General features: G+C 43.2%; 1 protein-coding gene, 1 long non-coding RNA gene and 1 other non-coding gene across 3 annotated transcripts in view; 2 read left to right on the top strand and 1 right to left on the bottom strand.

The window, feature by feature from the left end:
• Cfap221 (cilia and flagella associated protein 221) overlaps positions 1–12001 on the top strand; it is a 110700-nt gene extending 98699 nt beyond the window's left edge. The window contains exons 22-24 of the mRNA XM_048369377.1: positions 919–1011; positions 9409–9504; positions 11881–12001. Of these exons, the coding sequence (XP_048225334.1) occupies positions 919–1011; positions 9409–9504; positions 11881–11989 (298 nt within the window). The 3' untranslated portion in view covers positions 11990–12001. The remainder of the gene's footprint in view (positions 1–918; positions 1012–9408; positions 9505–11880) is intronic.
• On the bottom strand, positions 1044–24344 carry LOC125368422. The gene is made up of 3 exons (XR_007214232.1): positions 24245–24344; positions 11975–12057; positions 1044–1294 (listed from the first exon to the last, which is right to left on the bottom strand). It is a non-coding gene; the product is annotated as an uncharacterized LOC125368422 (long non-coding RNA).
• On the top strand, positions 7039–7172 carry LOC125339172. Its single transcript, XR_007208459.1, has one exon. It is a non-coding gene; the product is annotated as a U8 small nucleolar RNA (small nucleolar RNA).
• Positions 24345–24421: the final 77 nt, after the last annotated feature.

The following is a 24421-nucleotide window of genomic DNA, read 5'->3' as shown; positions in this document are numbered from 1 at the left end:
CAGGCCCAGAGTTCAAACCCCAGGACTGCAAAAAAAAAAAAAGTTTATAAGGAAGAAGCTGAGACCTGAACCAGCAAGTGCCCATCCCACCATTTAGAAACAGAAGCCTGCTACCAACTTTTAATATTACAATAGATTGTGTGTGTGTGCGTGCGTGTGTGTGTGTGTGTGTGTTCATACACACCAGCCAATCCTGGGGCTTGAATTCAAGTCTGTGCACTGTCTTTGAGCATTTTTCTCAGAGCTAGCACTCTAACCACTTGAGCCACAGCTTCACTTTCAGCTTTTTAGTGCTTAATTGGAGATAGGAGTCTTGTAGACTTCCTGCATCAACTGGATCAAACCAGAATCCTCAGATCTCAGCCTCCTGGATTCCTGAGCTAGGATTACAGACAAGCCACTGGCACCAGGCAGGATTATTAATTTTGTATTTTTTTTTGGTGCTAGACATGAAACCCTTCAACTCTCTCTCTCTCTCTCTCTCTCTGTCACACACACACACACACACACACACACACACACACTAGATTCTCCTATGATTCTGTTTTCACACTCCAGAAAACATCTTATTTGGGAGCATTCTCCAAATCCAAAAACAATAAATCCATTTAAATTTTCTACCTTAACCAACATAGCATAAAGTTTTAGACATTCCAATTTGTGTTTGTTCATTTTCTGTTACTATAACAAAATAGCCAAGATATACTGACTTTATAAAGGCGATGCAGGGGTCTGCTGGGCCTCTTGTGCTCCCTGCCTTTGCCTTTTCCAGAAATATGGCTGGGTGTTTGAAGGGAAGGAGGAGCAGTGGAGGCCTCCCTGTGGTAATGTTGAAGTGCTGTGGAAAATAACATGAAAGTTGCTATCACGGGCAGTATGATCATCTTCCCTTGACACTTGTGTGGTTTCTTTCTACAGCTGCGATTCCTACAGCTCAGCTCTGCTTCCCATCGATGTCCCTGCCCTTCTAGATGCCTTACCAGAAGAAGACAGACAGGAAACAGCTGAACAGTATTTCATTTTATGTTTTGCCTTTACTTTCTAATGTGGTTTGTTTTCCAAAAACATACTGCTTGTTGGAAGGGAGTTCTGCAGAGTGCAGAGCACCTGAGTTTGCAACCCAGATAAGAAGGTAAAGCCGATGCCCAGCGATGCCATCCGCAAAGAGGTACTCAGCTGGTATCCGGCTCTGAGATCTAAAGCCTGCTGATGGCTAGCTACTCCAGGAGTCCAAGGGAAGGGAGAACAGAGGAGGAGCTGATGGGCAGGAGAAGTCATGTGGACTTGAGTTGGCCTGTGAAAGATGTAAGGATCTGGTTAGTCATGAACTCATAAGGCCAGAAGCAAAAGGCTTATATTTGATATTAGGGCTTAGCATCCAATAGCCAGTGAGCAGATATCTTTGAGTCTCCTGTCGCCACACTCATTCAATCTAGAGCCCCAACAGCAGACCCAAAATGGGAAATGTGAGCCAGGCAAAGTGAGTGCCTGGTCCCAGGGCAGCTTCTCCACTGTGAGCACCTAGGTGTGGCCCTCACCCAGGGAACCATCTCTGACCTAACCCACGGCCATTGCCCTATTTACAAATGCCTCTAGGATCCAGCTGTTGCTTTCTCCTTTCTAAAAATATGCTTAACTCTTTGTTATATCACTAAATAATTTCCAGAAGAAAATGAGAAGTTGTGGGGCTGGGAATATGGCTTAGTGGCAAGAGTGCTTGCCTCGTATACATGAAGCCCTGGAGTAGATTCCTCAGCACCACATATATACAAAAGGCCAGAACTGGCGCTGTGGCTCAAGTGATAGAGTGCTAGCCTTGAGCAAAAAGAAGCCAGGGACAGTGCTCAGGCCCTGAGTCCAAGCCCCAGGACTGGTAAAAAAAAAAAAATGAGAAGTTGTATATATGTTAGCAGGTACCATTAGGCAAAAGTTAAGTTTTCTAGCACAATTAAGCAACATAACAAAGTTTTAGACAAAGCATTTTGTATTTGTTTGTTTCCTGTTACTGTAACAAAATAGTTAAGACAGGCTAACTTTATTTAAGAGAAAGAGAGAGCACTTCTTAGCTCACAGTTCTGGAGGCCAAAGGTTGCTCAGTGACAGTGAGGACCAGCCTTGTGACAGATGGCATCACCGTGGTGGAAGCATACACCAGACAGGAAGCCAGGTTTGCGTTTACAACAACTTGCTCTCACAAGAACCAACTCAGGGTTCTCAAAGAACTCCCTTAACCCCTTCTAAGGGAAGCACCTTCACAAACCTAATGACCTCTCACCAAGGCCCCACATCTTACATGACCAAATGGGGACCAAGCCTCCAATATATGAACCATCTCTGGGAACAAATCACATCCAAACCATTTTGTTAAAATTAGATTTCACTTGAATGACCTAGAGTGTTGCAATGACCAAGATGTTGCATACCATAGGGATGAGATATTATAACCTGTAGGTTCAAACCTCCCACCCCACCACTCACTCTCTATGCATTTTGGGCAAGTGACCCCTATTGCCTTGATGACTTCATCTCTAAAACAGAATAACTCCAGAAAGTATCCTATGGGTGGCTAGGAAAAGTGATGCATGTGATGGCCCAAAGTTTATTCTTAAGTCTTTATTTCTTGAAGTCTAAACTGAAGATCCACTCTAGTTTTGTCCTCTAGGGAAGGGGCACTTTGAGTCTCATCCATAATGCAGAGTAAGTTCCCAGAACCTTTTCAGAGTTCAAGTTTGAAGGACAGGGATAAAAGAGACAGACATGAGAAGACTCCTAATCTAGTAGCAAGACCATGAAAAGTACAAAGAAAGGAAGAGTGAGAAGCTGAACACATACAGCCAGCTTTGGCCAGCTTCTACATGACTGGAGCAGAGCACAGAAATGAAGAGTCTAGATTCTGATCACCAAGTGTCCAGTTCTATGACTGCCTGATTGTTCCTGTATTTGCTTCTGGCTCCTTTGCTAATGACAGTTGCACGATGCTATAATTTGGTTCTAGAGGGCCCGTACAAAGATCATATGTTAAATGCCTCAGTTTGGCACTAATGAGAGATGGTACAACCTTTAAGGGGTGGAGCCTAGTGTGAGGAAATTAGGTTATTGGCAGTGTGACCCTTGAAGGGCATTTTGCATCCAGGTGCTCTCTCACTCTCTCATTTTCTTTCTCTCATTCTTCATATTCTCTATGTCTCTCTGTCTCTCTGTCTCTCTCTGTCTCTCTCTCCCCCCCCATGTCTCTCTCTCTCTCACCTTCCTTTGAAGCTGGCCATGAAGTAAATAGACTTCATTTGCTAGGAGCTCCTGTCATTATCTATTGGGCTACCACAGGCCCAAAGCAAGAAGGCCAAGGGGCCATGGACTGAAACCTGTGAAACCAGGTGCCCAAATAAGACTTCTTCCTTTTAAGTTGCTTGTCCCAGGCATTTTGTCACAGTGACAGAAAGCTGGGAATATTTGGCTTGGTATGAGATGGGGGATATATTCTGAAGTATAACAAAAATGGATGGCTTTATTTTTCTTTGAGATTTAAGACCCCTAAATAAGCTGTTCCTAGTCTATACAAATATGCTCATTTCACCAATGAAGTACTCATTATTTAACTCTGGTCACTTTTCAAAATACTGTAAACACTCACTTATCAATATATTCTTGTGCTTCTTGGGCATCTAGAAAGAGTCTTAAGTCTAGCTCAGTGAGACAGAACATGTGCACAAATCAAGCTAAGCTGATGTATTATTCACAGATGTCAGCCAAGATAAGACAGAGCTGAGGGGTCAGTGTGAGCCACTCTAGTTTTACCCCCGAGTGTCACACTCCGGTCTCTGAGCCTGAGCACTGCAGAACATGCCGTGGTGGGCAGCAGGAACACAGCCTCATTCTCTCCTTTCCTGGGAATGTGGCAATCTCAGTAATTTCTGCCCAAGAATTACAAGCAATGGTGCAAATATTATCCACAGTGATCATCCCAAATGTTTTTTTTAAAGGTCAAATCCCTAAAGTCTGAAAATAAATAAATCAAAATCCTAAACGATTAAAATGGAAGATATTAATGTCCTGAAAGCCACAGTCCTCATAAAAACCCAAAGGTGGAGTGAGGGAAAAAGCCACTCAGGGGACATGATTGGTTATGCACAGCAACTATCACAACAACTGCAAGGACATTCCACCTAACAATGTTGAGCTTGTAATGAATTAAAGCCACAGTGACGTGAAGAATGCATTGCAGTTACTAATAAGTTTGAAGCTAGTTTTGTGGTGGTAGGAGAGGCAACTTAAGCCAACAGAGTCGCTGTTCAATCACTGGTATTCTTTCCACCAGGCCCGTAGTCTGTAGGTGAAGGCATGGGGAATGGCTTTGGATGTTCTTGAACATTGTGCAGAAGCATCGTGCAGAAGGCAGGAAAATGTCATAGGGAATGCACCTGTCAGTACAAACAGAGACACAGAAGAATTGCAAAAAGAGTAGCACATGGGAAATTGATGAGAAAATATTCTCTGTGGGAAGCCATACTCTGAAAGAAAAACCATAGCTACTCATTACCAGCCAAGACTTTAAAGTACAGTTACTGGGGCTGAGGATATGGCCTAGTGGCAAGAGTGCTTGCCTTGTATACATGAGGCCCTGGGTTCGATTCCCCAGCACCACATATATAGAAAATGGCCAGAAGTGGCGCTGTGGCTCAAGTGGCAGAGTGCTAGCCTTGAGCAAGAAGAAGCCATGGACAGTGCTTAGGCCCTGAGTCCAAGCCCCAGGACTGGCCAAAAAAAAAAAAAAAGCTCTCCATAAAGTACAGTTACTGATTATGAAAGTTAACCAGCTCAAGCAGCATCTCTGCGTTTTCTCATAATCTGTTCATATACTGTACCTTTGTAGATGTGCAATTTTCCGTGTAATATTTTTGAGGGAGGTCCATTTCCTTAAGAAGGGTTTTTTCTCCTCCTTTGAGTTTTATTTTCATTATTTTAAATTGATAATATTTTTCCACAAGGGGCTAGCCTGTGTAATTTATGTTCACTTTTTTTTTGGGGGGGGGTGGATCATGGGGCTTGAACTCAGGGCCTGGGTGCTGTTCCTGGGCTCTTTTGCTCAAGGCTAGTGCTCTACCACTTCGACCTACAGTGCCACTATTGGTTTTCAGGTGGTTAATTGGAGATAAGAGTCTCACACACTTTCCGGCCCAGAGTTGGCTTTGAACTGTGATTCTCAGATCTCAGCCTCCTAAGTCATTAAGATTACAGGCATAAGCCACCAGTGCCCCTGGTTTCACATTATTTCTAATACTGGAGCTTTAAATTATGTAAAGATTTTTATGGTTTTGTTCTTGGTTTTTTGCCAGTCTTGGGGCTTGAACTCAGGGCCTGAGCACTGTCTCTGGCTTCTTTTTGCTCAAGGCTAGTACTCTACCACCTGAGCCAGAGTGCCAATTCTGGCGTTTTCTATATATGTGCTGCTGAGGAATCGAACCCAGGGCTTCATGCATGCTAGACAAGCACTCTACCACTAGGCCATATTCCCAGTCCAAATTATGTAAAGATTTTTGGAGAATGCTGTTCTGTTTTATGCCTCCTTTTACAAATATGAACTGGTATGAAATGATTTGAGTGAAAGCTCATTGTCAAAGGATTGACTCAGAGTGTGTGTGGGTACATCATGATAAAAATGTCTAAACTACTGAGTGCTGGTGGCTCATGCCTGTAAGCTACTCAGGAAGTTGAGATCTGAGGATCACTATTCAAAGCAAATTGGTGCTGGGGATATAGCCTAGTGATAGAGTGCTTGCCTCGGATACATGAAGCCCTGCGTTCAATTCCTCAGCACCACATATATGGAAAAAAGCCAGAAGTGGTGCTGTGGCTCAAGTGGTAGAGTGCTAGCCTTGAGCAAAAAGAAGCCAGGGACAGTACTCAGGCCCTGAGTTCAAGCCCCATGATTGGCCAAAAAAAGAAGAAAAAAAAAGTCCATGAGACTCTTTTCTTCAATTAATCACCAGAAAACCAGAAATGGAGTTGTGGTTCAAATGGTAGAATGCTATGGGGCTGGCACACACACATGCACACACACACACACACACACACACACACACACAGTTTCAAAACTTCTTCAGTAAAGAAAGAAATGTTGTTTTTGTTACAAGTGCATCTGTGGAAGATAAAATTACTTGAAATCCCAGCCCGTTGGGTCACCTCACATGCAGGGTGATCCTGTTATAGAGCTAACCAACTTGGCCCAAATAGTTAGGTAGCTGTATTTCAGTTGATCTCAGTTATAAGGTGGGTGCACACAGTTGCCAACAGTAAAGATATGTATTTATCAGTTTGCTTTTTGCCCTATGTCCTTATGAATATGGATCATTTGCTCTCACTGTTACACCTGTGTGACTGTCATTAGTAGACCTGAGTGAGGGTTTGCACTTGGGAAATGTGTGTTACTATTGCCCATCTTATTGTTCAAAGTATGTTCTCATGTAGTATGTTATGTCAAATTTTATGTTTCTTAAATAAATCCCTTTAAAAATATAGATAGGCCAGGCACCAGTGGCTTGCGACTATAATCCTAGTGACTCAAGCAAGAAGCTGAGATCTGAGGATTGCAGTTCAAAGCCAGCCTGGGAAGCAAAGTCCATGATAGCCATCTCCAATTAACCACCTGAAACTGGAAGTTGAGCTGTGGCTCAAAGTGGTAGAGCACTAGCCTTGAGTAAAAGAGCTCAGGGACAGTACCCAGGCCCTGAGTTCAAGCTCCACAACAGACGGAACATAGATAGATAGACAGACAGACAGATAGGGACAGATGGGGTGCAATACTTGTGTAATCCCAAAAGGCATAGGTAGGAGGATTGTAATCTAGTCTGGACTCAGACAAAAAGCACAAGACCTTATCTGAAAATGAACTACAGCCAAAAAAGAGTGGAACATGGTTCAAGTGGTAGAGCACCTACCCACTATGTAAAAAGCCCTGAGTTTAAATTCCAGTACTGATTTTATTATGGCAAGGTCAAAGTACTGAATTAAAATCCCAGTACCACCAAAAAAATGGTGAAAGTGTTAGGTAAGATAATCCTTACCTATTCCTCCATTTAGAGAAAAGATAGGACATGATGACTGGATTGTCCATCATAAGTAACTAGTGTCTCTGCATAGTCTGACTTGCAACTCCCTGGATGTTCCTGTATGCTTTTTTAAAGACTTTTAGCTAGGCACTGGTGGCTCACTCCTATAAGCCTAGCTACTCAGGAGGCTGAGATCTGGAGGGCCATCTTGGACAGAAGTTCATTAGACCCCATCTCTAAAATAACCAGTAAAAAGCAGGACTGGAAGCATGACTCAAACAGTAGACTCCCAGCCTAGCAAGTACAAGGCCCTGAATTTGGACCCCAGTACAGCCAAAAAAATCCTTAATTGTTTTTATTATTTATTTCCAGAATTATATTTTAAAAGATTTTTGCCTTTGGAATTTTGATCTTTGGGAATTTCAGCTTTGGGGATTATGACTCAAACCCACAAAGCAAGAGTAAGAAGAGCTTGCTTGGCCCAGGGCCTTCTGGAGCCTGTCCTCCATGGTATACTTACTGGTCTACATGCCTCCATTACCGAAAATATTTTTTTCTTTGCTTTCTTTTTTTTTTTTTTTTTTTTTAGTGCTGGTCCTGGACCTTGAACTCAGGGTCTAGGCACTGTTCTGGAGCTTCTTTTGCTCAAGCTTAGCACTCTACCACTTGAGCCACAGCACCACTTCCAGCTTTCTCTGTTTATGTGGTACTGAGAAATCGAACCCCGGGATTCATGCATGTGAGGCAAGCACTCTATCACTAAGCCACCCAGCCTGCATAGTTTCATTGCTAATAAATCCAAATGCTTGTCCTAAATTATATCCTCAGTTATTAAAGAAACCCTGGTAAGACACATATAACTGTTCATCACTGTCATGGTTAAACCAGGATTCATGCTGGCTACTTTGTGATCACAGGAAATGAACTACTACTTGACAGACTACAACATCTTCCTTATATTATATATAGCTAGGGCAGGAAAGTCTGTGAGACTCTTCTCCAATTAACCATCAAAAAGCCAGAAGTGGAGATGTGGTTCAAGTGGTAGAACAATAGCTTTGAGCAAAAGAAACTCAGAGACAATGCCCAGGCCCTGAGTTCAAGCCCCAGGATTCACACACACACACACGCTTTGTATCAAATAACCACACTGATGTCTCATATGGCATATGGAGTGATACAGGCAAGGTGGGATGCTATCTATGTGCTTGCTTCAGGTTCAGAAGGATGATCTCTGTCTGGCTCAGCCCACTATAGATGGCAGTACAATGTTTTCAAAGCACCAGCATAGAAACATGCTGCTTCATAAATGTTACCTCCCAACCTTCTGGGACCAGACCAACTTTTTGCTATTTTCAAGGGTACTGCCTTGCCCACTTCTGTTTATGTATAGCATAGCTGCTGGGTACTTATTCCTGTATGTATTCCCAAACATTGAGGCCTCCGTTGCCTTTGTTCATCTTGGAATCATTTCACTGTGAGTGTGTTAGAGATAGCTGTTGTCAAAAAAAAAAAACACGTTCTTTGCCTCCTCATCAAAGGTCATGAAGTCTTTGAAACTAGAGGAGGAGGCAGAGAACTTTTCAGCTACATCCTCCATCTGACTAGGCTTGTGCCAACTTACTATTACAAGATGAGATGTAGTCTACTTCTGGGGTCAGGATTTGATTCTCAGATCTCAGCCTCCTGAGTAGTTAGGACTACAGGTATGAGCCATCAGAAGTCAGCTATGATTTTTATTCAAATTCTACTGTGGCCAGAGAACATAATCTTAAATGATTCTAATCTTTTGAAATCATTTCAAGTCTCTTTATGACCTACAACTTGGTCTTCTATGTCATCAAATGTCTCATGGGTATTTGAAATAGATATGAAATGTGTGACCCTAATTTTATTTTATTTATTTTTTATTATTATTATTTTTTTTTTGCCAGTCCTGGGCCTTGGACTCAGGGCCTGAGCACTGTCCCTGGCTTCCTTTTGCTCAAGGCTAGCACTCTGCCACTTGAGCCACAGCACCACTTCTGGCCATTTTCGATGTATGTGGTGCTGGGGAATCGAACCCAGGGCTTCATGTATTCGAGGCAAGCACTCTTGCCACTAGGCCATGTTCCCAGCCCGTGACCCTAATTTTAAAGAGTTCTTTTTATTATTAGTTATAAATAATGATTCCTACCATTGTTTGCTGTTAGAAAACAATCTGTCAGCCCTATGCTTCTCTGAACATAGATTCAACAAAAGTAGTTGTAACAAACATTAAAAACCACAGGAATGCATAAGTCTTAACTAATCACAATATTTCATTCTATTTTTATGTCAGAAAGGAAAAGCAGTTCCCAGTCACCATCTTCTTCTTTTTCAGGGAGATCTGTGAACACAACATAGAAGTTGTGTTGACTCCAGAAATGATCCGAGCAGAGTTCCCTATGCTGGGTCCTAAGGATGCCAAGAAGGAGAAGTAAGTAGATCTCGTGCCTGACTAAGAGGTAGCCCTGGGGACTGCCACATTATCTGAATCTAAATATCTCAGACTTTGAAAGAGACATGTTTTCAATACTTCAAAATTTAAACTATATTTTATGCACAATAATCATCTTCAAATGTTCTAGGGCATGGAGGCCTTTAAAAATTGAATCCAGGGCTGGGAATATGGCCTAGTGGCAAGAGTGCTTGCCTCCTACACATGAAGCTCTGGGTTCGATTCCCCAGCACCACATATGTGGAAAACGGCCAGAAGGGGCGCTGTGGCTCAGGTGGCAGAGTGCTAGCCTTGAGCAGGAAGGAGCCAGGGATGGTGCTCAGGCCCTGAGTCCAAGGCCCAGGACTGGCCAAAAAAAAAAAAAAAAAAATGAATCCAGTTTTTGCATTTGCTTACCATTCAGTAGCAGAGATGGGTTTATTTCATGTTAATAGCTGATTGAGGCGAATTTAATATAAGAAACCCAGGCTCTGGAGCCAGACAAGAACTGGGGTTGAATCCCAACTCCACCTTTTATCAGATAGAGATTTTGAGCCAAGTTCTCTCTTCCCTGGGCCTCAGTTACCTTATCTGTAACATGGGGGGGGGGGGGAGGGCAGTAGGGGGCGGACTATCTTTCACAGAGCACTTCTAAGAACTGAATGAGATGCCAGACATGAAAAATGCTCTTTCCTTCACCTCTCCACAGGGGGCTGATGTGTAATGCAAGCATCATGCTGTTAAAAATTATAGCCCAGTGCCAGTGTCTCACACTTGTAATCCTAGCTACTCAGGAGGCTGAGATCCAATGAATTAAGGTTAAAGGCCAGCCTAGAGCAGAAAAATCCATGAGACTATGTCTCCAAAATCACCAGCAAAAACCAGGCTGGACAAAGAACAAAAAGACAAACATTCAAAAAGCAGCACTTAGAAATCATTTGGTGTAAACCAACTGCACAACTCTTGGGGGCAGAGGGAAATGGGGAGGGGTTGGGAGGGGAATGAGGGAGGAGGTAACAAGTAGAACAAGAAATGTACTCACTGCCTTTCATATGAATCTGTAACCCCTCTGTATCACACTTTGACAATAAAAAAAATTTGATAATAGCAAAAAAAATAAATAAATAAATATACATAGAACAAAGAAAAAAAAAGCCAGGCTGGAGCTGTGGCTCAGGTGGTAGAGCCAGCCTTGAGCAAAAAACAGCTAAGGGATAGCAGGCCCTGAATTCAATCCCTAGTACTAGCACACACATACAAAAAAGTCAGAAATACTCTTCATTCCCTTATTCATAAAGATGAAAGACCAACTAATGCTGGCGGAGCATTTAGAAGGTATCATGCTAGGATGACTGTGACTAGTTTCACTTTTCACCTTAGACAGGCATTAGCACCAACGGGGGTAAAGACTAGAGACCTGACATTTTAGATAACCTGGCCATGCTGTTAAACAGGCACAGCTGAGACTAGAAGCCAAATTCGAATCCCTGGCCAATCTGAGGGTTCTTACTGGTTAGTCAGTTACTACTAACAGTAGTTAAAATCTTATCAATAGGATAAAACGAAAGCTGGTGGTTCATGCCTGTCATCCCAGCTACTTAGGAGTCTGAGATCTGAGGATCGAGATTTGAAGCCAGCTTGGCAGGACACTCTGCCAAGTTTATCTCTAATAAACCACCAAAACCTGGAAATGGGAAAGTGGCTCAAGTGGAAAAGTGCCAACCTTGAGTGGAAGAGCTGTAAGGCAGCACCCAAGCCCTGAGTTCAAGCCCCAGAACTGGCAATTGTCATGTTAGCACGTGCGTGCGTGTGCGTGCACACACACACACACACACACATCAATATTTTTTCCTTTTTTTCTAACCAATCTTGGGGCCTAGACTCAAGACCTGGACACTCTCTCTCTGTCTGTCTGTCTGTGTCTGTCTGTCTCTCTCTGTCTCTCTCTGTTTCTGTCTCTCTCTGTCTCTCTCTCTGTCTCTCTCTCTCTCTTTCTCTCCTTCTCCCTCCCTCCCCAATATTTTTTATTTTTCTCTCTCTTCTTTGTATGGATCCTGGGGCTTGAACTCAGGGCCTGGACATTGTCCCTGAGCTTTTTCTCTCAAGGCTAGAGCTCTGTCACTTGAGCCACAGCACCACTTCCTGCCTTTTCTGAGTAGTTTATCGGAGATAAGAGTCTCACCAACTTTCCTGCCCCAACTGGCTTCAAACTGTGATCCTCACATCTCAGCCTTCTGAGTAGCTAATTGCAAGTATGAGCCACCAGTGCCTGGCAAACCTCCAATGCTTAATGACAGTGTTGCATGTTGTTGGGTGCCTTGCCTATTTCATTTCATTAATTACCTTTGTATGTCTTCTGTGTTTTGTGGTGTTCAGAGAAGTGAAAGACCAGGCACAACCAGCAGAGAAGTCGGGGGAGAAGGTAATGGAGGAGATGAGGACTCTGCGAAGCAAAGCTCTCAACACATACCTGATTCTGCAGTAAAACCACCAGCAGGCCAGCTCTTCTCATCAGCTTTCGCTGTGGCCCTTTGTGCCCATTTACATTCCAACCTCGTAGAATTAAAGTTTCCAGAGACAAAAATTGAAATGTGGAAATAAAATGTCATTACTTTGATGCCTGTTAGATGCTTTTTAGCCCAAGACTTACATGCTGTGACAGGCCTTTCAGATCAAGCCATGAGCCGGTGTTATGAGGGTCCTAGAGCCAGGCTGTTTAGAGCAGTCTTCTGCGGTTTGGGATCCAGACATAGGACAAGTCTGGGAGGGGCTGCTCCTCGTCTCTGCTCACAGCTGGCATCACTGACTTCGGCTGTACCCAGGAGAGCAGCACTGGTGTAGACAGTGGCTTCCATGTGCTGTGCCACTCACACGCACTGGCACAGGGGACTGAGCTAGAGGGGACATTGGAAGATGACTGGAATAGAGAACACCTGGAAAATCCACCCGAGGTAACTCCCAGAAGCACTGGAGTGGGAAGTCAGAAAGGGACCTGGAACAGGAGTTGGTAAAAGCCAGATCCTTGGTTATGTTTATTTGCTCAATCTTTTTTTTAATTAACTTGTATTGACAAGGTGATGTACAGAGAGGGTATAGTTACATAATAAGGCAGTGAGTACATTTCTTGTCATATTTGTTACACCCTCCTTCATTTTTCTTTCCCTTCCCCAGTTCAGATAAGCATATATACAATATCCAGTGTACCAGAATCATATACAGTGACCACAGGGGGTACATCAAAGGAAATTCACCTAGTACATTAAACATAATGACAACAGTAAAATCCTTCTGTTTCCATCTCTTGGCGTTCATTTTGCTTAGCCTCATCTTATATAATCATATGTATGTAGCTGTTGAGCTATTATGCTCCTGGCAGGTCTACCCTAGACCTTTTTATGTTTATTTAGTAATTGTTTGGTTTTAGAGACATGATATAAAGTCTCTGACCAAAATATGTAGAAATACCATTTGAAAAGAAGTTTGTTATTTTACAGACATGACCTCTACTATTCTCCCCTCCCCTTCCAACAACCACATATCAGGGAGACCATGCGCCTTTGTCCTCTGTGCTCTAGGCTTGTCTCGCTCAACATTATTCATTCAAGATCTGACCATTTCCCTGTGAATGCCATTATTTTATCATTTCTCTTTTTTTGCCATTAAGATTATCTTTATTTTAAGCACAAATTAAACAAGAGATTGATTATCTAAAATCAAATGTAACACTTTTGAAAGAGACATATTTTAAAATAACTGATTTCAATGACAAATTAAAAATTTACTGAGTAGTCTGATTTGTAAGTTTATCTTGCTGTTAATTTCATTAAACATATTGACTATTTTTCAGTAGGCAGACAACTATGTTTACTTTAGAGACAATATTTTTTGTTGATTATTCAGTAGAATTCATTATGTTACCTAATATGCACAGAATGGACTTTTCTATGTAATTATGTAGGATGTCATGTTATCTTCTCCATATTAATAACATAATTGTTTTTTCATATGTGCAAGTAAACTTTATGAACAATATTCTTTGTTAGTTCTCTCTACTCTGGTTGCTGCTCACCGCACAATCTGAGCCTATTTTAAGAGTTCTTTTTTAAAAACTGGATTTACATTCACAAGGCTTTTATCCTGTTTGGGTTCTCCAATGCGAAGTGAGTTTTCTTCCAGGTGAAAGACATTCCACATCTATTACATTCCTAACGTTTCTCTCATGTGTGAATTCTCTTAGGCCTGCTAAAGTGTGAATTTTGGTTGAAAGACTTTCTATGTTTACAAGGTTCCTCACTTGTGTGAATTCTATTATCCATGCCAAGGTCTGTTCACATTTGTTGTATTCATAAGGTTTCTCTCCTGTGTGTTCTCTGATGAACATGAAGGTCTGTCCAACTTCTAGGTGAAAGAACTTCCTCATTTGTTACATTTGAACTTGCCGCTCTTTGCGGCAGTGTGGAAAATCTGAACTGCCTGGTCCGTTGTTCCTCCTCCAGGCTGGGAATCGGCTGAAATGATCCCAGGGTATCGCAGGCACCGGAAATCTAGGCCATACAGGTAATGATAATATTCTCCCATGAGCTCCGCGTGCACCTTGGCCACGCCATAGATGGTCCTGGGTCTCTGAATACAGAGACCTGGGGTTGGGTTCCGGAGAGACCTCCTCAGATGACCAGTTGGGCTCCTCAAATGACCTGCGGGCGCAGCCGCCCAGGACGTGGAGCCGGGCCATGAGGTTTTCATGAGTTCCAGTCATAGGTTTGAACTTGAGGTGTTTTTCTAATGGCTACAGCTCTATTACTTTCAGCTTGCTGGTGGTTAATTAGAGATAAGAGTCTCATGGACTTTCCTGCCCAGGCTGGTTTGCACCAGGATCCTCAGATTTCAAACTTTTTTTGTAATACTCTCAGTTTCCCATGGAACACTTATCTCCTGGATTGAGTAGATAGGCCATTACAAGGCAGAGGATCTGAACTGGAAAAAAGAAAAAGAGAGAGAGGAAGAAGGGAGAGGGGAGAGGGGAGAGGGGAGAGGGGAGAGGGGAGAGGGGAGAGGGGAGAGGGGAGAGGAGTGTCAATCTTAGTGTCTCTATAAAGTGAATAATAGCTAAACTACTCCCCTGTGGAAAAAAACACTTTTACTGCTGGGCACCAGTGGCTCACCTTTGTAATCCTACAGTCTTAGGAAGATGAGATCTGAGGACGGCAATTCAAAGCCAGCCTAGGCAGGACAGTCTGTGAGACTCTTGTCTCCATTTAGCCACCAAAACAGTAGAGCTGTGGCTCAAGTTGCAGAGCAATAGCGTTGGGTAAAAAGCACCCAGAGCCTCAGTTTAAGTCATAGGGCCAGTGTATACATGTGCACGCACGCACATACACACAAATACAAACACACAAAAGCCCACACACATTTACTATCTAGATTACATTTATTCTTTTGGATTAGCCTTACAGAATCCACTCAGAATACACTTGTTCAAGTTGCTTAGGTTTTTTCTTTCTCCATTCCCATCGGTGTACTTATGTTTTAGAAATGTATGCTTTGTCACTGTTTGAATTCTGTTCCTCCACATCATAAGGATCAAGGTTCAAACACACCTGGGTAGGAAAATCTGTGAGACTCCAATCCCAAATAACCACCCAAAACAAAGCCAGAAATGAAGCTGTGGTGCAAGTGGTAAAACATCAGCCTGTGTGAAAAGGCTTTCATTTATTTTTGTGTATGCTGGTCCTGTGTCTTGAACTCAGGGCCTGGGTGCTGTCTCTGAGCTACTTTTACTGAAGGCTAGTGCTCTACCACTTGAGCCACAGCTTCACTTGCAGCTTTTGGGGGGTATTTAATTGGAGTTATGAGTTTCACAGATTTTCCTGCTTTGTATGGCTTCAAACCGTGATCCCCAGATCTCAGCCCCCTGAATAGCTAGGATCGTGGGTTTGAGCTACTGTGCCTGGCCCTTGGTGGTTTTAATTCTTTTATTTGGGGGGACCATTACATAGAGGCACACTCAGGATGAAATGCTGCCCACACACAATCTCATCCCCATCTAACACCATGTTTGTACTCACCTCCTATGAGTGAACAGCCTCCTCTCCAGTTTGGCTTATTCTTTTTTTTTTTTTTTCATGCAAAAGCAAAGGGTTTATTCGAGCAGGCTCGGGCCCACAGTCATGACCATAAACCAGTCAGCAACTGAGAACCTGGCTTATTCTTCTCCCGGTGTGGTGTGTGTGTGTGTGTGTGTGTGTGTGTGTGTGTGTGTGTGTGTGTGTGTGTGTGTGTACACCAGTAATGGAACTTCAATTCAGGGCCTTGGCGGCTGACCCTTGGCTTTTTCAAACTCAAGGCTGATGCTTTACCACTTTAACCACAGCTTCATTTCCAACTTTGTTTTGGGTGGTTAATTGGATTCAAATCTCAGAGACTTTGCTACCCCAACTTGCTTTGAACCTTGATCCTCAGATACCAGGCTCCTGACTAACTAGGATTGCAGGTGTGAGCCACTAACATCCAGGTCTCCTGTTGATTTTTAAGTTTCCCAAGGACTGAGAACCATGCTCTCTCCTTCGCGTCTCTCTACCTCATGCCCAGTCTCTGGCTTTCCAAAGGCCTAGTTTACCAGTAATTCCCTAAGCCTAGCCCACTACTCACACACTGAACCTTTTCATATGTCATTCCCTGAGGTTCCACTACCTCTACCCTGAGGCCTTCCCAGCTCAAGCTTCCCAAAATTTTACCTAGTGTCTTCCACAATACTTGTTCCCCAGCAATACTTGTTCAAGGAATTGAAGCCTTCCATATCCAAATCTAATGCTACTTCATTCATACTGCTTCATTCAGCAGCACCCAACCATCAGTTACTGAGCCCGTAGCTAATTCCACCATCTCTACCTCCTTTCTCCTACTACTGCCCAGTATGACAGTGATGTTTCTGGTTCAGGCCTTGTTACATCACATTGAACTTGTTCACATGTCCATATATGTATTTTTATGCCATCTCTGTTTCCCCATCTATAGACTAAACCAATTTCTTGCTATTTCTCTCCAGGTCTTCTGAGAGCCACGGTATATAGGAGTGTGGCCCCTTAAAGGTGCTGTTCACTCTGCTGGGAATCTGCTGCCCCCTGGTGGTTGTCATAGAAAAGGCCACTCATGATTCCCAAATTATCACCTAGGTTCCACATGAACCAAATGGACTTCCAAACAGGATTATTGGTCAGTGTTTTTCTTCTGTTTTCCAGACCACATTAAGATGTAAAACCATGGGGAACCCTCACCCATACTTTATTCTGCCAATCAGTGGCCACATAAAGTTTGGAAGCTGTGAGATCCCTTAACTCAGGTTCCAAGACTAGGCTGACAGAGCAGGAATCTTGGGAGCTGCTAGCCCTCTTTCTCTTGCAATCACTAGATTATCACAAAGGTCCCTTTGTAAGGGCCAAGAGATTGATAATCAATGCTTCTTTTCCCATGGACTTTTCATTCATATATTCTCAGTGACCCTTACAACGTTCTGAGACACAATCCTACAAGCTTGGAGCTTAGGACCACAGGGTTTCAAATTTCAGGTTTTTAGGCTTTTGAAATATTTACACATACATAATGATATATTGTCTGGATAGAATCCAACTGGAAGCATGAAACTCATTTATGTTTCATATACACATAGCCTGACAGTAATTTTGTGCAATTCTTTTAGTGTAGTGAGATGACTCTGACAAATCACGTGAGACCACGTGTTTGTTGAATTAAAGAGTATAAAAGAGCTGGGCACCTGTGGCTCACTCTTCTAATACTAGCTATTCAGAAAGCTGTAATCAAAGTTCAGAGCCAGCCTGGTCAGACAAATCTAAGAGACTCTTTGCATTAACCTGCAAAAAGCCAGAAATGGAGGTATGGCTCAAGTAGTAGAGTGCCATTCATGAACAAAAAAGCTAAGCAAGAGTGATAGGCCCCAGTACCAGCATGTACTTGTGCATGCACGCGCGCGCACGCACACACACACACACACACATACATATGCCCAGTATAAAAAAATATATAAGCCAGGAGCAGTAATTCATGGCTGCAATCCTAGCCATGTGGGAGGAGCAGATTAGGAGAATCACCGTTCAAGGCTAGCTTAAACAAAAATGTTCTTGATGCTTGATGCCAGTGGCTCTCATCTGTAAACCTAGCTACTCAGGAGGCTGAGATCTGAGGATCACAGTTTGAAGCTGGCCCAGACAGAAAGTCCCCATGAGACTCTTATCTCCAATTAACCACTCAAAAACTGGAGGTGGCATGTGGCTCAAGTGGTAGAGTGTTAGGCTTGAGCACAAAGAGGCTCAAGGACAGCACCCAGGCCCTTCAAGCCCCACAGTAGACAAGAAATAAAAGTTCTTGGGCTGGAAATGTGGCTTAGCAGTAGGGTGCTTGCCTAGCATACATGAAGCCCTGGGTTCAATTCTTCAGCACCACATAAACAGAAAAGTCTAGAAGTGGTGCTGTGGCTCAAGAGTGCTTGTGGGAAACAGTAAATGCAAAGCCATAAGGTGGGCCTTAGAGAATTGGAGCCATTCCCTGAGGGCAACCCAGTCAAGACCTACTGTGCTTAGCATTACAATGGCCACAGTCTTTACCCTCCTGTTAATCCTGAACATCCCAAGACCTTGGAGCCTGCATTTGGCCTATGCAAATTGGTTGTTTTCTTGTTTACAGGTAATTGCCAATCCTAGAATTATTCCCCCCCAAATGACACCCTTATCTCTTTGATGTAGCCACCTTTCTGTCCTTACTGAAGTAGTCTCTTTGATGTAGCCATCTTCCTGCCTGTACTTTTGTCTGATAATGAATAAAAACCCTGCCCATGGGACCAGCAGCATCTGATGCTGCGGAGAGGCAGCAGGTCCCTTGGTACCCCCCAAAACCAATTCCACGGTCTGGTCTCCATCATTGCTTTGCCCCCCCCCCCCCCGCCTTGTTCCCAGCTGCAGCAGGACAAGGCACTCCCGATGGTTTGCAACAAGTGCTAACCTTGGTCTGGGAATATGGCCTACTGGTAAAGTGCTCACCTTGTATACATGAAGCCCTGGGTTCAATTCCTCAGCACCACATATATAGAAAAAGCTGAAAGTGGTGCTGTAGCTAAAGTGGCAGAGTGCTAGCCTTGAGCAAAAAGATGCCAGGGGGGCTGGGGATATAGCCTAGTGGCAAGAGTGCCTGCCTCGGATACACGAGGCCCTAGGTTCGATTCCCCAGCACCACATATACAGAAAACGGCCAGAAGCGGCGCTGTGGCTCAAGTGGCAGAGTGCTAGCCTTGAGCGGGAAGAAGCCAGGGACAGTGCTCAGGCCCTGAGTCCAAGGCCCAGGACTAGCCAAAAAAAAAAAAAAAAAAAGATGCCAGGGACAGTTTTCTGGCCCTGAGTTCAAGCCCCAGGACTGGCAAAAAAAAAAAACAAAGCGAAACAAGAGTGCTAGTCTTAAGCAAAAAGAAGCCAGGGACAGTGCTCAGACCCTGAGCCCAAGCCCCAGGACTAGCAACTGTAATATGGAGGTCAAATCTGGCCAGCGCCATCATTGGCTGTTGAGGGGTGTCAGATTGACTCCATCTCAGTTAAAGAGCAGAAGCTGCCTCCATCTTCACTAAGCTCTCCCCTGCCCCTGAGGCTCAGGGTTGGGAGTATGCCCTGTCTGCTCAGAATCCAGGGAAGTTCCCCTTTACTATGATAAGATTATGTAAACTGCTTGACCACCTGAGTTGTAAAAGGCTCAAGGAACGTTCAAGGTTAAACCTGTGCCCTCCCAAGAGTAGGCATATCCACCTGCATCATGTGAGCCCCACCAAATCCATGTGCCAATTCTAACTAAAATGATAGGTTGGTTCAAACAGTTACTATGAGACAGACTGTAACTCCATTGGCCACCTGGGTGTGACCTGGCATGCCACCTGTGTGTACCAGGTTTGACTATGTGATGTTTGCCTTTATAACCCCGCCTGGAAGGCTGCTCATGGTTGCAGTTTCAGCTCCTGAGTCTGGGCTGTGACCCTGGCTGGTCGGTTCACTTTTTACTTCCCCAATAAATCCATCCTTTTATCATCTTTTTGCTGCAGACTGAGTGGTGGACTCTTGGAGGAACCAGGAATCCCCTCCCTTGAGGGGGGACTCCATTACAGCAATAAATAAATAATAGTTCTTGAGGCACTATCATCTAATTTTTTTAAAAGCCATTTGTGGTGATACACACTTGTTATCCCAGCTTCAAATGAAGTATAAATAGGATGATCACAATGCTGGCCAGTCTGGGCATAATGTAAGACCTAATTTGAAAAATAACCAAAGCAAAAATAACTGAAGGATCAGGCTGAAGTGGTATAACACGTGTTTAGAAAGCATGAGGTGCTGAGTTCAAGTCCCAATACTACATAAAAAAGGAAGAAAGAAATTAAATTTCGTGGATATATATGCTTACAGAATACTTTTGTTATAGGGAAAATAGAAATTGAACCCAAAAGATGAATTTAGAAATGCAGAACATCAAAGCACATGAGTGTCATCTAGCCCTACCTTAGTAAATATGAGTGTACTCTCTATAACTGTAGTAGGGTCATGTCATTCCCCTGTGTCTGTTAAGTAGGTAGAAATGATAGCACTGCTTTCATGGGATTGTTATGAGGTTATGTGACACAATCACAGTAATATGGTGTGCAATAATTACTAGATAGTAGCTAGGAACTATTAGTTATTATTGGGATCCCAGTATTTGTTGAGAGAGTGAAGCTCTATCCTTTCGCATTTACCCTCTCCACCTCCACCTACCCATCTCCCAATTTTCCAATAACTAAATTGGGATCTGGGCACTTGAGAGAACTTTCTGGATGGCGAAAGAGATGAAACACTGCCCTGAAGCTTCAGAGATGGAGCCATGGGTTTGAGTCAGTGTTCAAACTGGAGGGCAAGGGATTATCACAACAATGAATCCTCCCATATTCTAAAATTAATATTTGCTAGTCAAAATATGGAACAAATGAAGTACCTTAAAAAACAAGCAAAATACCAACCAGGCACTTGTGATTCATGCCAGTCATCCAAGCTACTCAGGAAGCTGAGACCTAAAGATCATGGTTCAAAGCCAGCCCAGACAAAAAGACTCTCTCTCTCTCTCTCTCTCTCTCTCTCTCTCTCACACACACACACACACACACACACACACACACACACACACACACCACAAAGAATGAGTGGAAAATAAGAATCATGAAAGTGAAAGCACAACTAGGGATGCAGAATCAGATTTGTCATCTAGGAGTCATGATACACATGATAGTATACAACACAATGCACATGGCATGGGAAAATTAGTAAGAGGTAATGTATATTGTGACAGTAAGAGGAACAGGTATCTCAGAAAATGCAAGAAAATGTATCCTATTTGAACACTTATGTACTCAGTTGAGTTAAATTGCAAATAATGATATGATCTTAGGACATATAAAAATGTTTTCTCTGGCATCTGCTTCTACTGTGTCCTGCTGTGCAGTATGAAGCCATGACTATGTGTGCATGACGCACCTGAATGTTGTCCACAAATACTGTTCATCAGTGAAAGGAACCAGAGACCCTTGGAGCAGCATCTGCTTCAATATCTCACAACAAGGAGAATTAAAATGGACCTAGAGAATCTCTTTTTTCAAGAAGGAAAGCATGCTTCCAAGGCTATCCAACATGATTTTTTAAAAATTTATTTTTGGGGCTGGGGATATAGCCTAGTGGCAAGAGTGCCTGCCTCGGATACACGAGGCCCTAGGTTCGATTCCCCAGCACCACATATACAGAAAACGGCCAGAAGCGGCGCTGTGGCTCAAGTGGCAGAGTGCTAGCCTTGAGCGGGAAGAAGCCAGGGACAGTGCTCAGGCCCTGAGTCCAAGGCCCAGGACTGGCCAAAAAAAAAAAAAAAAATTATTTTTGCTTTTGTTTTGTTGAGATGGGGTTTCTCTATATAGATAGCCCAGGCATTATTATTAAAAGCAATGCCTCTCTGAAGAGCCACTTGAGGCATACTTTAAAAAAAAAAAAAAAAGGAATACACAGGCCAGGCACGGTGGCACATGCCTATAATCCTTATACTCTGGAACTTGAGGCAAGAGACTGTGAGTTTGAGCTAGCCTGGAATAAGTAGAATTACATGTATTTTATATTGAAGTTTTGGTCTGTGTTTTGTCATCCCAGAGTCATGAAGCACAAGTAGGAGGATGGAAGTCCAGGCCAGCCCAGTCAATAATTAAGATCCTATCTTGAGGGCTGGGAACATGGCCTAGTGGCAAAAGTGCTCCCCTTGTACACATGAAGCCCTGGGTTTGATTCCTCAGCACCACATATGTAGAAAACGGTCAGAAGTGGCGCTGTGGCTCAAGTGGCAGAGTTGCTAGCCTTAAGCAAAAAGATGCCAGGAACAGTGCTCAGGCCCAGAGTTCAAGGCCCAGGACTGGCAAAAAAATAAAAAAGATTCTATCTTGAAAATAACACAAGGGTGGTTTGGCTCACACCCTAAGAGAACACCTGCCTAGCAATTCAATCCCCTATACCACAAATTAGTTATGCTATTTTATTATGGAAATTCCCAACTATACCCAAAATATAATATGGTATAATGAAGAGCCCTGAATACTTCCTTCTTGGATCTTCAACAAAAACAAGCATTTTGGGTTGGAAGCATGGCTCACCCAATGAGCAAAAGCATCAGATACTGAGTTCAAGTCCAGGTCTCAGACAAAAAAAGAAAAAACCTAGCATTTTGTCAATGTTGTTTCATTTCATCTATGCCACTTGTTTTGTTCTGTTTTGTTTTTTGCTTGTTCATTTGGTTGGTTGTTTTTTTTCTTCACCCCTTGTCCCCATTACCCTTTTGGTTTTGTTTTAACTAGACTAAATAATAGACATAATGTCTTTTCACCTAGAAATACTTTTGTTTGTATCTCTAATAAGAATTTTTTGGTTTATGAAAACTCAATGTCATCACCCTTCCTGGGAAAAAAGCAATATCTACTTTGCAATCCATAGTCAAAATTCTCTGTCTCAAAAGTCTCTTTTTAGTTACTTTAATGCAGATCCAAGCAAGTTACATTCTGCATTTATCTGCTGCCTTTTAACCATCTTATTCTTTCTTCTTTTTTAATTTTTTTGTGCTGACACTAGGGTTTGAACTAGGCCTTAAGCTCAATGATTTCACTCAAAGCTTGTGCTCTACCACTTGAGCCTCACTTCCACTTCTGGCCTTGTTTTCTGTCTAACTGGAGATAGAAGTCTCACAAACTTTTCTGCCCAGGCTGACTTTCAACTGCAATCCTTAGATTTCAGCCTCCTGAGTAGCTAGTATTACAGATGCAAGGCATCGACATCATCACCTTCCATGCTTTTTATACTATGGATTTGCTGAATAAAGTATATCATTTGCCTTGTTGAATGTCCATCCTAGATTTGGCTGAGGCTACACAGATTTACTTGCAAACAACTAAGCAGCCAATGTTTCTGTCTCAGAATGAGAGGAGACCTTAATAATAGATAATAGCCTGATGACACCAACTGTATTGGTTATTATACATCCATGTACTTATTTTATCACCACAACAATGTTAGGAGGTAGGTAATATTCTCATCCTCAGAGAGGTTAATTAGCCCAAGGTCACATAGCCAGAAAGCTGTAAAGCCAGGATCTAACACCATGCAATCTGGCTCTAGTGTCTCAGGCTCTTTACCATAGGAAGGTTTACATGTTGTCACTGAAGCTTTTCAAGGCCAAGATTGAAAGAAGACCCCAGACCAGGGCTTCCTTTTCAGGACAAGCCACTTGAAGTATCCTCTCCCATTACCTAAACAAGAACAAGCCTAGGACACTTTTTCTAAGAGTAGACTGCAACAGGGCCCCTTGAGAGGTATTATTATGATGTCCATTTTAGAGATGAGGTCCAGAAAGGCAGCATCCTTTACTGGAAGTCCCCCTATAGCTCAAGCAAGATCACCTTCCGGGCTGCAGTCTCCTTAAGCAGTGATTTTGAACCCAGGTCTGAGGTTCTTATCTGGGTGAGTAAGGACCTCTCTGTCTCACCAGCCTATGACTTGGCTACAGACTTGGCTCAGACTTGGCTATGGCCAAGTCTGAGACTGGAAACACTAGCCTCATGATGCCCCCATGAGATGCTCAAGAAGCACAGGATTAGCTGAGAACAGACATGGTCTGGCTGGCTAGTCTGGATTGATTCACTGCAATCAATTCTGTGATAGGAAATTCTTCCCAGGGAGAAATACACAGGGACACAAATCCCTGTGCATACTGTGCATACCAACTGCACCCCTTGCTCAAAGTTTCTGGCCTCATATCTTTCATCTTCAAAATGGGGATAATCTACTTCAAGGATTAGTAATTTTTTCTTTTTTCTGCAAAGAGCCAGTAGTGTTTTATAACTTGCGAGGCCAGACTGTCTCTGCCCTAGCCACTGTGTCAGCCAACAAAACCTCAACTACAAAAATAATGTAGGTAGATAGTGGGATTTGGCTCTCTGGTAAGCCTATTCCTGACCTACCTCACATTACAGCTGAGAAAAGGTTACTGATGTATCGCGTACTGTGCAGTGTGAGTACTTTTGAGCAGTTGTAAGGCAGCTTATGCTTCTAATTGTAGCTACTCGGGAGGCTGAGATCTGCAGGATCTCCGTTCAAAGCCAGCCCAAGGAGAAAAGTCCAGCCGACTCCTCCAAAATAACCTGCAAAAAGCAGACCTGGAGGTGTGGTTCAAGTGGTGGAGAGCCAGCCCAGCAAGCAAAACATGCCAACTCTGAGCCGGCGAGCATTTCCGCAGAATAGGCATGGACGTGGCAGTCTGAGCGAAGAGGGCAGAAGGGCTTTGCTTCAGGCCGCCACGTGACATGGGCAGAGGTGAC

Source organism: Perognathus longimembris, chromosome 20 (assembly GCF_023159225.1).
Source record: "Perognathus longimembris pacificus isolate PPM17 chromosome 20, ASM2315922v1, whole genome shotgun sequence".
Classification (NCBI taxonomy): Eukaryota; Metazoa; Chordata; class Mammalia; order Rodentia; family Heteromyidae; genus Perognathus; species Perognathus longimembris.
This window is presented reverse-complemented; position numbering and strand designations above follow the sequence as displayed.